At 36.4% G+C, this 13,258-nt stretch overlaps 1 protein-coding gene across 2 annotated transcripts; it reads right to left on the bottom strand.

Moving 5' to 3' along the window:
* Positions 1–11,313, bottom strand: LOC112511550. Of its 2 annotated transcripts, XM_025117224.1 has the most exons (7): positions 9,632–11,313; positions 6,712–6,767; positions 3,687–3,959; positions 1,367–1,609; positions 894–1,013; positions 212–340; positions 1–59 (listed from the first exon to the last, which is right to left on the bottom strand). In XM_025117224.1, exons 1-7 carry the CDS (start codon positions 11,295–11,297, stop codon positions 39–41), a joined length of 2,508 nt encoding a protein of 835 aa, XP_024972992.1. In that variant the 5' UTR covers positions 11,298–11,313; the 3' UTR covers positions 1–38. The 2 variants fall into 2 exon arrangements, with proteins under 2 accessions (XP_024972992.1, XP_024972993.1); XM_025117225.1 differs by lacking the exons at positions 1–59; positions 212–340; positions 894–1,013 and having other exon boundaries at positions 1,408–1,529.
* Between the last annotated feature and the right edge of the window lie 1,945 nt (positions 11,314–13,258).

Below are 13,258 nucleotides of genomic sequence, written 5' to 3'. Positions count from 1 at the left end.
ACATTATGTTTCAACGAATACTTCAAACATCTCTGAAATCATCCTTCAAAACTGTATACCTGCACAGCAGCAATCAAGAACAGTAAAGCACACCAAACCATCCCAGAAGTCCAAATAACATACGCTTAGGGTGAATTTATTATAACTGATTCAAATAAATATGACAAATGAGATTTCATACCAAATAAATATGATAAATGAGATTTCATACCTTGATTGTTGTATCTGCATGCCCAACAAAAAGTTTTCCTTGCGAATAAAGCAAAGTAGTTACAACCGAATCACCAGCTATAGTTCCGATTTGTGTGACATCCACTCCCGACTCGTCACTTGATAGTTTCTGCAGCTCAAGAGATTAAGCTTTGTAACATCACCAATAGCAGCAAGGAAATAAAGAAAAGATTACACACACAAACACATATTTATATGAAGAATCAAACGAGAACAGGGTCAAAATAAGAAAATGAGAATGGCTAAATCACATGTGATTTTAAGAGATTACGGAACAAGGTCAGCGCAAGGGTGTGCAGCCAAGGTCGTGCATAATCACATGATTTTACATGTCAATTTAGTGTAAAATCACATGTGATTTGGTCATTCTCGTGTTCTCTTATTTGGTCATTCTCGTTTGAAACATGACTCTCTCTCTCTCTCTTTATATATGTATATATATATATATATATGTGTGTGTGTGTGTGTGTGAGTGTGTGTGTATAGTCATACATGTTCAAATGAGAAAGGAAAAAAGGTTAGAAACATGCAAATAAATGATTCATCCATGAATAATTGGTAAAAGGAAACGCGCATCACATATGCACGTTCTTAACCTTTCTCGTTTGAACCTTCCCCTATATATAGTTGTATGTATAGGTACTGTGTACTTGTACATGTACCTGTAGAACAACAGTCTTGTTCCAACCACCACTAAATAACCAATGCCTGTCCATATAAATGGAGAAAATGGAGCTCGTGTGTGCGGATATGGAGTTCAGAGGCACGTCGTTGTTCCACATCTGTTGGCAAAAAACGAAGCAAAATGTTACTCCAGTTGATAAATCAAAGATTTAGTTGAACCTTGAATTTGCTTCTAATTCCAATGAAAAAGATTCCAACCTTCATAACCAACCAACATAAATGCAAGTTTTGGGTGGACAAAGAACAGTAGGTTATATTAAGACAAATAATACTAAACTAAAATAGAGTGATCAGTAAATAAAACCAAACCATAAGCGGTTCATGTGCGATTCTGATCAATATTAGGCATGCTTTATAGCTTGCTGATACTTGAAAAATTGACATCCAATAAGATCCATCTCACTACTAACTTTAGTGGCCAAATGAAAGATAAGTTAAAGATGTTAGAAACCTTTATGCATCCATTTTCATGGGCTGCAACAAGAGTCTGACCATCAGCAGCAAGAGATAGAACAGAGCCGCAGGTCAATGCTCCAGGAGCTTCTTCGCCTAACACTGCTAAAGGGGTGTGATCATTTAGACACCATAAGCGAATGGTTCCATCCCAACTTCCACTGTAAAGAACCTGATTAGAAACCGCTAGTGTAGACACCACTGCTTTATGACCAATCATAGTACATGACAAACTATAATCCTGACAAAGACGAGAATACATCACAAGTTATAAAACAAACAGAACAAACCCAGTAATCCCACTCGAAAGCAGGGTTGAGATGTATGCAGACCTGACCTTTACCTCAAAGACAGGGACGGACCCAAGGGGTTTTTATGATGGCACATGCCTCCATTTCGTTCCTCCGTCGTAGTGTAAAAATTATAAGGTTGTGAAAAGTGCCACCGTATCAATTTGTTGTGTGCCACCGTATATATTTTGAAACTATAATGAGAACACACGTTTCCCTTGGTAGAGTTGGTTTGCAAGGCTTTTCTTCCACCCCAAACCCGAGTTCAAATCCCGTTAGTATCATTTTGTTAGTTTTTCGCTTTTAATTTCAGATTCATTATGTTTCTGAAAAAAAATTGCAATAAAAGACTTCAACGCAGGACTTCACATATGAACAGCAATGAACTAACCAACAGACGAATGATGATTTTGTGAAAAATATCCCTATATTTGTTTCTTATAGTCAAATGGTATTGGTGCCACCGTTTGAAAAGTTTCGGAGTCCGTCCCTGCTCAAAGAGTAGAGCGGCTTTTTCCGTGAAGACCCCCGGCTTATGCAGAAGTGTGAGCAAATAGGTATCAAGAATCAAGATTAGCATATGATGAACAAAGCACACGAAATATAAGAAAGTGAAAGTAGCTAATAGGTATAATGGCCCGATACAAAAGGCAAGTGCTTATCTATGGTTAGCTGAGTTATGAACTATATCTGCTTACAAATTATAGTGTTTCATTATGATGCTATAAAATCAATGCTGGCTGAACTCAGATTCAAGGCCTAGGTAAGAATGTAATTCTAGGCAATAAATTGACCACAAAGACATGACCTAAAGCTAATTTGTTTGTCTTTCAAGAAGTAGCATTCCACGTGATGTAATGTGAAAACTCCATACGTATCTGATCATATGTTATATCATCTATTGAGATGCTGGGGGTGGGAGGCATCCACATAATCTGGAACAAGTTAAGATAACCCAAAGCAGCCACCGCTGTTGTGATTTGATGTTCAATACAAGCCTATGGGCGTGAATAAAATAAACATTTATTTTTGTGTTTATTCAAAAGTGAAAGGTTTAGTGTTACAATATATGTAAGTAGAAAACTGTTATACCATCGTAATTGTCCATGGCACCTTCAATAGTTAATTTCACAGTTTCTTATTTAAAGTATGATGTTTACAACATGCTTCTATGACATCAGTGGAGTTTTACACTTCTTTTTGCTATATGAACTGTAATCGGTGGTTTGGTTTGGATCCACTGAATGAACCAGAAGGTTTTCTGTACAATCAATCCTATGGGATTCATGTATGTGTTTGCCATCTCTTCTACATTAGGAAAGTTAATGAATATATGTTCGGCTCATTATGTGTTTGTTATTCCTTCTATATTAAGCAAGTTTGTTAATATATTCGACTCAACAGGTGATACAGAAAGCTGAGCCAGCAGTTCCTTCTGCTGAATTGGCAAAGGAGGTTGCTAAAACTGTCTCGCCTCCTAAAGTTGATTTTGCAACTGATCTTTTTGACATGCTTTCAGTTGCAGGTGGTCCTACTGAGAAAGGTCCAGAAGCAGCTCATACGGATGATAATATATGGGCAGGATTCCAATGTATGTCTTCCGTTTCCTTAGATGTAGTTCTCATGAGTAGTAGCAGCTCTCTGTTGTCGTTATTATGACTCCCTTTTGTCCAGATTAATTGTCCTTGTTGGAAATGACCAGCACGCTCAATATTCTGGACCTTATATAACATAGGTAACGTAAGGCAATACCCACACAGAGCAAAACAGGCGAAAACACAACCTAGCCTAAACATCCAGCCCTCCACGCCATCCCAACTTTTTATGTCAAGCTCAATATCTCTTAAAAGTAAAATGATTTAAATTCCATGCAGCAGCTTTTTATGTCAAGATCAACTTTTTATACAGCAACATTTGTGCAAGTTGATGCAGCTAGAGACTTGTCACTAAAAATGAAGAGTTAAATAAGAATATGGGAGACAGGGATTAGTAACCAGAAGATAAGGCAAAAAGCAGTACAAGCCTTACATGCATTGACCAGGCTTTTATTGATTTATCCCCACTGCCTGTATAAAAAAATTCAGATCCAGAAACAGCTAACGCATGAATACCACTATAGCGCCAATCTTTTCCCTCGTTCAGTCTTTTGATTGCCTTCTCCTCAAATGGAACTTTAATGCCCCAGATGAAAATATCACCTCCATTATCAGCACTAATGCACAAAGGTGGTTCTCTGTTTACAAAAACTACAGCCATGACCTTATGCTCATGACCCTTGAATGTATGTACATGATTAAAACCCTGTATTGATAACAGAAATTCAGTAAAAAGAAATAAATAAGAACACAAAATCAATAATCTTTTATATCAACCTTACATTTCTTTATTTCGTTTTTCAGGTTGTATATTTGGATGTACAATTATATCAGGAATTTATTCAAGAATGATGCTTTAAGAATCATAATGTCAAAAAACTTTTGGAAAGAACTTCATTTATCTGAACTAGATAGTGCATATACTCTGACAAAGGACCTAAGGACGGTAGCATCGCAAGTGGTGGTTTCCCTGACTTTGTTGATGGATCCGTGAGGGGGCTGGTGGAAGCTGCAACGAGTGGCTATTTAGAAGACTAAGGGAGCTCATAAAAGAGGCTGAGTAGTTTCACGTGGCGTTATTTAGTGCCAATGCATTGGCTCAAAGGTGGGTTAAAAGGTATGTGGAAAGGTTTGGAAACCAAGACATGGTCTTGATCACCATATATGAAGTTTGGATGGGTTTGATTGTAGAACATGTGAAGAAGCAAGGGTTTCAACATAAAGTTGAAACCTTGGAAGAGTATTTCACAGCAATAACACCTCAACCCGGCATTAGAAGTTAAAAGTGGCATGTTGGCTAAAACATCAGGAGGTTTGGACCTTCATAGTTCGGTACAAAGATGGCATAAAGCCATCCTGGAAGGGTTTGTTCTCAATTGCATTTGGTTGAGCAGATGATGTGATATTTATGTTTCAGTTTCTTTTTTTTCTTTCCACCTTGAGGACAAGATGAAAGTTAGGGGCAGGTATTGTTATATGTGGTGTTAAATGGGTAAGTACAAGTAGATAATGCATTAATAGTACAAGTAGGTAACGCTTGGGCTTGGTATAAATAAGTGTGTGAGGGCTAGGAGAAGTCATTCTGTTTGTAACCCTTTCTTCGAGAATCTGTGGAGAGAGACTGGCCTTTCGAAAGCCAGAAACCCAACTGTAACCATTCGATTTCGCCATTAATCATTCGATTTCATTTGCCATTCCATCTTATTTATTTTGGTGTACATCAAAGCACTTACCAGGTAAGCATTTGGTAAACGACCCCTAAGTCATAAATACAACCATGAAAATCCATCCCAACAACTCATCGGCTTCCTAACATCTTGGCAGAACCTCTTTGACCATATTCCACCAACGGAAAATATACTAACGTCAACTTTTGCCTACTGTTAGCTTATGTTGGAGGGATGGGAGAGAGTGACGGCATAGCTTGTAAGGAATTTATTTCTTCCATTGGAGAGTGGTTGTAGATATTTTTCTAAATTTTCTTGTTGGTAATAAGAGAATTAAGATGATTCTATAGATTATTGCAGACAACTCAGAGACGGTATAAACATTTTTCCAACAAGTGTTTGATGTAGATTTTATACATAGATAATACATAGTAGCACTCCCTTGATCTCTAACGTTTGACTTTTGAATATTATAATATAAACATACTAGAGTAAGAAAAAAAAAACAATTACATATATCTAGGCCAATTTTGAATATTGGAACTACTCATTTCATCTCTCAAATGAAGGGTAGAGACTTTGGGAGAGGTGGAGAAATGGGGGACGGGCTGTTTACTTACAGCTTAGGCTTTAACTGGCTTATTCAGACAGACACTATAGGGTGTTTGCTTACAACTTAATCAAAAGAATATAGCTTATTCACACGGCCAGAATACCTCTCTTGAGTTTTGTCCAGATTCAGCCGAAAAAGTTACCTCCCTACCCCTTGGTTAAAACACGCTCCATAGAAGGAAACAGAACACGCTCCATGGAAAAAAGAAATACCCTAGCCGCTCCCTTCTTTCCCATGTACTCTATCTTCTCCACGACGACCTTGATTCCCGACAAACTTTGCTCCACAAGACGTATCTGATCTATTTCCTGTTGATTTGAAGAACAGTAGTGACCCATAATGTGCTTGCTTTTTTGTAGCTTTTCTTGACATACTTGGTGTACTTGCTTTTCTATTACTCATCTCTTCTTGGTGTACTTGCTTTTCTTTTACGTGGTTTTTCTTTTTAGGTTTGTGATCAACAGTACCATGTACATCATTAGTATCTTTTTTTACTTTTTGAATATGATTAATTTAAGTTAATAAAGACTAGAGAACTGATTATGATAAAGTTATGTTCAAACTAGCATGGTGATGTTTTTATTTAGAACTACTAATTGACTATGTTTAAATGATATCAATGAATTTATGATATTATGTTGTTGATGTTCAAATAGTTTTTATGTTTCAGAAATGTCATTCTACTTGAAAAATAAACAACAATTTATCCAACAACGCTTAACTCATGCTGTCATGCTAAGAGGTAAATCGGTCATTTATATCATTCAAACATTTGATTCAGGAAAGAAAGTAAATAGCAACACAGTTTTGTAACCCATAGAAGGCTTAATAGAAAAATTGGTAAACAGCCCAAGTACTATTATTTTCACCTAATAGATCATAAAAGAAGACCAAAAAAATATACTTAGGTATAAATGGAACTCTCGAGCCTTGTTGAAAATTTTCTGAATCTCCCTTGTCCTTTGGCAGTTCTCTAATAGAAAACTTAGATTAGCCACAGATAGAAACTTAGATTAGCCACATGGTTGGTTATTTCAATTTTCAGAAAGTTTATGACTGGTATCAGGACAACGATAAAAACCGTATTACAACCTGATAAAATATATAAATTGAACATAAAACATATGATGCAAAAAGAACTGGTGTAATCACTAGGAATGTTGTATCAAGATGCATACCTGGAGCGACCATACGTTGACTGTTTTATCAAATGAGCAGCTGAAAAGGAAGCCCCCTGTAAAATTGAGATAAATGATCTCTCTTAGATTCACAAGATCTACAAACAATGTTTGTCCATTTAAGTACATTGGGAATATTCAAAATGCACAAATGAAAAAGGTAAAACAAAAAATAGCAAGTTTATAGGTCCAGAAAATGGCAAGAAAAATAATCTCCATTGAATTGAATAATTGAATGCAATATGATCGTAAAGTCGAATGATTTATCATTACAGATCTTGACTTACAATGGAGAACATTGAAGATGGAGTGCTTGTAAAAATAACTGACATTCACAAATTAGAATAAGAGAGGGAGTCCTATTTATAGCGGATAGAGGAAAGAGTGATTTTCTTAAATGCCCCACAAGTTCATCCTTTTAACACTTTCTACACTAACTTTGGGACTAAAATCTCCCCCTAAGTGTTCTAAAGGAATGAACAATTAAATTGAAAATTACTATATATCAAAATACACCGTGTTATCTCCCAATGTAGATCAAATGATGAGATTTAGACTTGGAAGTTATTTGATCCTTGACAGAATTTCAACAGCCTATTTCGGGTTGCAAGAAGCTATTTCCGATGAAGTTTTGGTTCTGAACTATGCTTCTTGATCCGTTTGTTGTTCAGAAGCATTTTCTAATGAAGAACGGATCCAAAAAGGTGAAGAGGCACATGTGAATAGAATAGATCAAGTTTTGTCATTTGCTTTTCAATATTCTAAGAGTTCACGTACAAACTGTTAAGATTTGCTTTTCAATCTTCTGTGAGATCTTTGTTCATATAAGTATGGTATTCGTAACATATTGTTAAGGTTGCTTTTCAATCTTTTGGGTCATGTGTACATGAGGATGATGCTATATCATGCTTTTGAGTTGGATTACAGGGGGGGTACATCGATGGAACCGATGAACACCCTTGACTCAATTTGTCACCTAACCCCACAAGCAATAGAGGTCCACTCACCATAATCCATCCAAAATGCACTGTATATAATCATGTGAGAGTCCTACTCTCTCCTACTACTTGACTCGCACCATGTGCACACCTTTCAAGATGACTTTGACAACTACATTGGAGATCCTCGTGAAACGTTAATACGACAATAAGTATGTAACATAGATCATATCCAATTAAACATGACAGAACTAAACACGTCAATAAACTTTCGTATAGAAGAAGCATAAAAGTGGACTTAGTTGCATTTTACAACAGCTCCACAGAGGTCCAAGTAGCATATATTCTACCTAAACAATTGATAAGTTCAATCATTTTGAAAGCTTGTGAGCAAGATGAGGATAGAAGTTTGTTAGTTACTAGGGCTAATTGAAATTGAAAATCTACAATAAAGAGACTTGTGGATTTCTTATTTTTTGTAAAAAGGTAGACAATAATTCTTTGTTTTTACAGATTCCACAACATCAAATTCTCTCTCATAAAAGATTGTCTCTCCTCTCCCAGCGCCTTTTAGTCATGTCTATAGCCAGTTGCTAAGACGATTCCCACTCAAGCATTCTCATTCAACGGTTTCTGAGAATAACACATGACTAGTTGTATAAAGTGTGTATACACGATTAGTATTGTAAATCAACTCACTTCTAACATCTTCTTGAAAAGGAGAGATCATAAATCTTACAAGCTATGAACTCCACTAAGGAACCCCCATAATTGGAGGAAAAAGAAATGTCTTCTAAGGCTAAATAAAAGAATTACATGTTGATTTGGTATTATGACCAAAATTTTCCTATGAAGGCGCCATTGAGGAAGATAGAAGGTATGGCAGTTTAGGGGTGAGGAGGAAGATAGATAGTATGGTGGTTGAGGGGTGAGGAGGAGAATAGAATAGTATGTGAAAGGAGCAGCTGAGGATGGATATGGCAGCCTTACACATTTCCAAGACATGACCATTGATAGGAGCACTTAGAGATGTAGGACTAGGGTAGCAAATTAAGTGGGGGGCCCTGTAGCTAACTAACATGGACAGGAGGAGGGAATTTGGAGAAGATAGAAGTGGTTAGGGGGTGAAGAGGTGGCACTTGTGTCATCAGTGTTAGATGGAGAGTTTTCTTAGTTTTTCTTACTTTTCATGTCTTATGTATGCATCAGAGCCCTTATATTGTATCTCAGTCTTTATTATTTTTCTTGCATTTACCAGAATCCGGTCTTAGAATTCCTCCTGCCCTCATGATTCTCAGTTCTAGGCTTTGAGGTTCCTTGTTTGTTTTATCATATGCCCCCACATGTGTCCCTGCTACCTTCTGTTGTCCATTATAACTCTTGCTTGCTTGCACACACTCCTCTGCTACTTCTCTCACATCTTTCCTTTTATTTTTATTTTTTGTTTTGCAATTCAGGGGTCTTCAAGGAAACAGCCTCTCTACCGTTGGGGTAGAGGCAAGGTCTTGCTTACAATACCCTCCCTAGACCCTACCTCTAAGTGAGATATACCAGGTTCATTTGGTTTACTTTTACTAGACTTTTCATATAAGAATTTTTAAGTCAAAAAGGCAAAACAAGCACCATACAATGTCCAAAATCAAATCAACAACTTAAATAAAGCAAGCATAACAAGAAGAGTTGACACGATAAAACAAGATAGAAACCATCATCTGTCAACTGACACACAAAAAACCGAGGGGAAACTTGTACGAACTCCCAATTGACTAAAAGACTTATTATTTTTAAACTTATTTCTAATTCCTGGTCAACATAACAGCTATATAAATAGTAAAGAAGAGAAATGTATGCCACCATTATTTAGAATTACAGAGATCCTAAAGGAACCATAGAATATTGTTTCTGTCTATTAAGAACAAGTGAAGACAGGTAAAGCAGCAAGTGTAAATAGAACATCTTCATAAACAATGTCAAACTCATACCTCCAATAGCTAATCCAGAGATGCAATCAAGATGACCTTTCAAATCAGTGCATATCAGAGAATCCTTACAAAAACCCTCAACGACATCACTCTCAACCACCAAGTTTTCGCCTTTAAATTGATTCATCATGCCATCCTCATTGTCAACTTTATTGGTTTTATTTGATGACCAGGACAAATCTCCTAGAAGCAAGCAGTGGCACGTGCTTTCATTTGTTAGCTTCTGCTGTGAACTTCCCATTACATCAAACTTTGGTTTGATAATCAGTTCCCTCAAGCACTTCCAAAGGTCCACTACAAGCGGTCTACTTCCCGGGTCGAAACACAAACATTTGTGCAGTAATTGCTTCATCAATACATAGCCGGAACCCAACCTAGCATCTAACAAGCCAGAAACTTTATCCAACCAAGCCATGTATAACCCTTCACAATCATGAGCATTTCCACTGATTAATGCAGGTATATAACTGAACAAGAAGTCGTGTGTCTCCTCAACAAAAGACTTTCCAGCTAGAAACAAAACTAATGTACAAGCCAGTGACCATACATCCGAACTATAGCCAACAAAAAATGTTGACTTGGCAAATTCTAAGTCAACACCCTCTTTCTGTACAAACTGCACCAACAGCTCTGGGCTAGGAAATACATGAATCTCTAAACCATCATTGGTCGAGGCCATGGCCAATTTTTTACTGTCATCATTTTGTGCAAATGATACAGAATCTGTGATCATCTTTTGAACTCTCCACGAAACCATCAATACCTCATTTAAGTCGATAAAGACATGCCCAAAATCATCGATACAATAGCATGACAATGAAGTACAACCAGAAACTAACTCGGTCTCATGCAATCCACTTATTGCTTCGCAAAGCTCCATACCAATCATAGCCAAACTAGATACATCATATTGGACGTCAGAAACAATCACATCCAACAAAATAATATTTTTCCTTTCACACACAAGATATAAATGATCATCCTCCTCGTTGAACCACAACCCATAAGGAGTACAAATCCGATAAGACTTCAAACTACACGTTAGAATCAACTCGAGTTCAGATAATGCAGCATCCTTCATTTTAAACAAAACCCACATAGCTTTCGCAAGATAACTATACTTAAATCTGTACTCAACATTATCCATAAAAGAACCAACTTTAAACAGACCCACCTTATGATTTCCTTTAAACCGGCACCTGAAGGATGGCCCAGTCGACTTCTTCAAATTTGTAACACTTCCTTGCAAAATAGACCCATCAAGAGCTACACTTGCGTCGATCGAAATTGTGTCCCGAGGAACAACCCAACCCTTCCAGTTATTGTGAAATTCATGAGACCATAAATTCGGTATGAAGTCTGGGAATGATACGATGGGCTTTTTGGGACTGGAGTTGAGTTCCGTGGGATTTGATAGGATCAGAGAGGAGGAGATGCGGAGTAGGTCAATGTTTTTGGGGAGAGCAGAAGGACCTTGAGGGTGTGGGTAGCAGACTAGTTGGGTACAAGCCGGACAGCGTATGGTACGAGGAAAGGGTGGTTTTGGAAGCTGAAGGAGGCAGGCCTCGCATGAGGAGTGGCCACAGGCGAGGACGCGTGGGATTGTGGATTCGCCATCGAAGGGCTGGAGACAGACCGGACACTCAGGTAACTGCGGCGGCTCCATGGCTTTTCAGCGGCGGTCCATATTGGCCGGGGGTTTTACGAACGACAAGGAAAATGGTACAGAGGACAAATCAACTTCTGGTCAACCCAAGAGATTGTTGTTAATCAGGTGTATATTGCTGAAACAAACGCCCCATTTTTGGTGTTACAAGTTTAGGAGTAAATTACATTTTTGATTTTAGGCAGACCGTAAACGAACTGAATGAATATGAAAAGAGGTTTATTCATGTTCGTTTGTTTAACTTAACCGAACAAACGAACGAACACGAATGGTAAACGAACGAAAATCTTTGTGTTCGTGTTCGTTCATTTAGAAATAAAGTGTGTTCGTGTTCGTTTATATTCGTTTTTTAACATGCTAAACGAACGAACATAAACGAACGGGTTAAACGAACATAAATAAATATTATTTGAATTCAAAATAATAAATAAAAGATTATATGTTAAATTAATATATAAACGAACGTAAACGAACGGTAAATGAACGAACGTTCACGAATATAAATGAACGAACGAGACTCTTGTTTATGTTCGTTCGTTTAACTAAACGAACAAAAAAAATATCCATGTTCGTTCATTTATTAAATAAACGAACTTAAACGAACTTCCCGCCGAACAGTTCACGAACGGTTCGCTGAACGTTCGGTTCATTTACAGTCCTAGTTCTAGAGTTGTCAACTCGTGCAATGTATCGAGATACATCTTGATTTCAGTATTTTGTTTTATTTATTTTTTATGTCGATATAATATGGTTTTATATGGTTTTGAGAAAGTGATAATGTTTTTATTTTTGAATAAAATATAAATTTAAAAACATTATAAAATTTTGAAAAAAAATATATACCGATATCAATATCAAATTAATCTTTTTAAAAGTTCTTGTGTTTTGATGTAAATTTTTTAATTCAATTTTTTAATTATAATTTAATTTAGGTTTAATAATATAATTTTTATAAAGATAATAACTAAAGTATTCTGTCAGAACTCAATGATTATCTTAATTGTATTTTAGATTTTTTATATTTAAAATGAGATGTTTATCCAGTATTTAATCATGTTTATCTGCAGTTAGTTACATGAATTCAAATATGAAGCTTTAATATGTTGTACTTATGCACAATTTACTTGTAATCATAAATTTTAAGTAATATGCATCAATAAACAGTACTTCGTGAATAAAAATGGTTTTTAATAGTTTTTGTCAAATGGTTTATAATATAGTATATCGGCTTATTCCCCAGATACCGTCATTGTTTCTTCTGAAATAGTATTTCTCCCCCAAAAAGATTTATCTGCCACATTTGAATTCACAACCAAATGTTAGAGATTGATAGAAAAGCAAGGATATGGGTTCGTACAGAACCGTACATGAGATTTTCACCTCCCTTCAAGTTTACCTACTATGGTACCGGAATGAATAAAAAATCTTGTATTTTTTTCTTCGGTCACTCAAGAGTATTTAGCCTCCATTTTTCGGGGTCTCAAAACTACCACTTGGATCTTGAACCTACATGCTGATGTAGATAGGGATCACATAAAAACTTCATTCGAGGAATGATTTTGCATTTTTTTTTTTTTTCATATTGAAAAAGTATATAGATTACACTTCTAGTCACTGTGGTTGCCATTTTGTTTCACTTTTGGTCTATCTAGCTAACTGCAGTTAAAAGAGCAGGTTAACTCAAGGGTGTTTGTCTTTTAGTCATTTTTCTATTTTATATATATGTGTGTATTATCGACATTATTATTACAGTTGTTAATGACGCGACATCAACCGCCGACAAAGACATTAAATTAATAAAAAGAATTTCTTGGAGCGAATGCAAATTAGAACTAAAATCACAATGTTTGTGATCAGCAGACTTGGATCGGATGATTGCAGAGTTATAAGTAGAAACATGTTGAGCATGAGTAGCCTCACTGTTTAATTGATATGCTAAGACATACTTACCTAACTTTGAG

Source organism: Cynara cardunculus (genome assembly GCF_001531365.2).
Source record: "Cynara cardunculus var. scolymus isolate 2C chromosome LG 4, CcrdV1, whole genome shotgun sequence".
NCBI classification, from domain to species: domain Eukaryota; kingdom Viridiplantae; phylum Streptophyta; class Magnoliopsida; order Asterales; family Asteraceae; genus Cynara; species Cynara cardunculus.
This window is presented reverse-complemented; position numbering and strand designations above follow the sequence as displayed.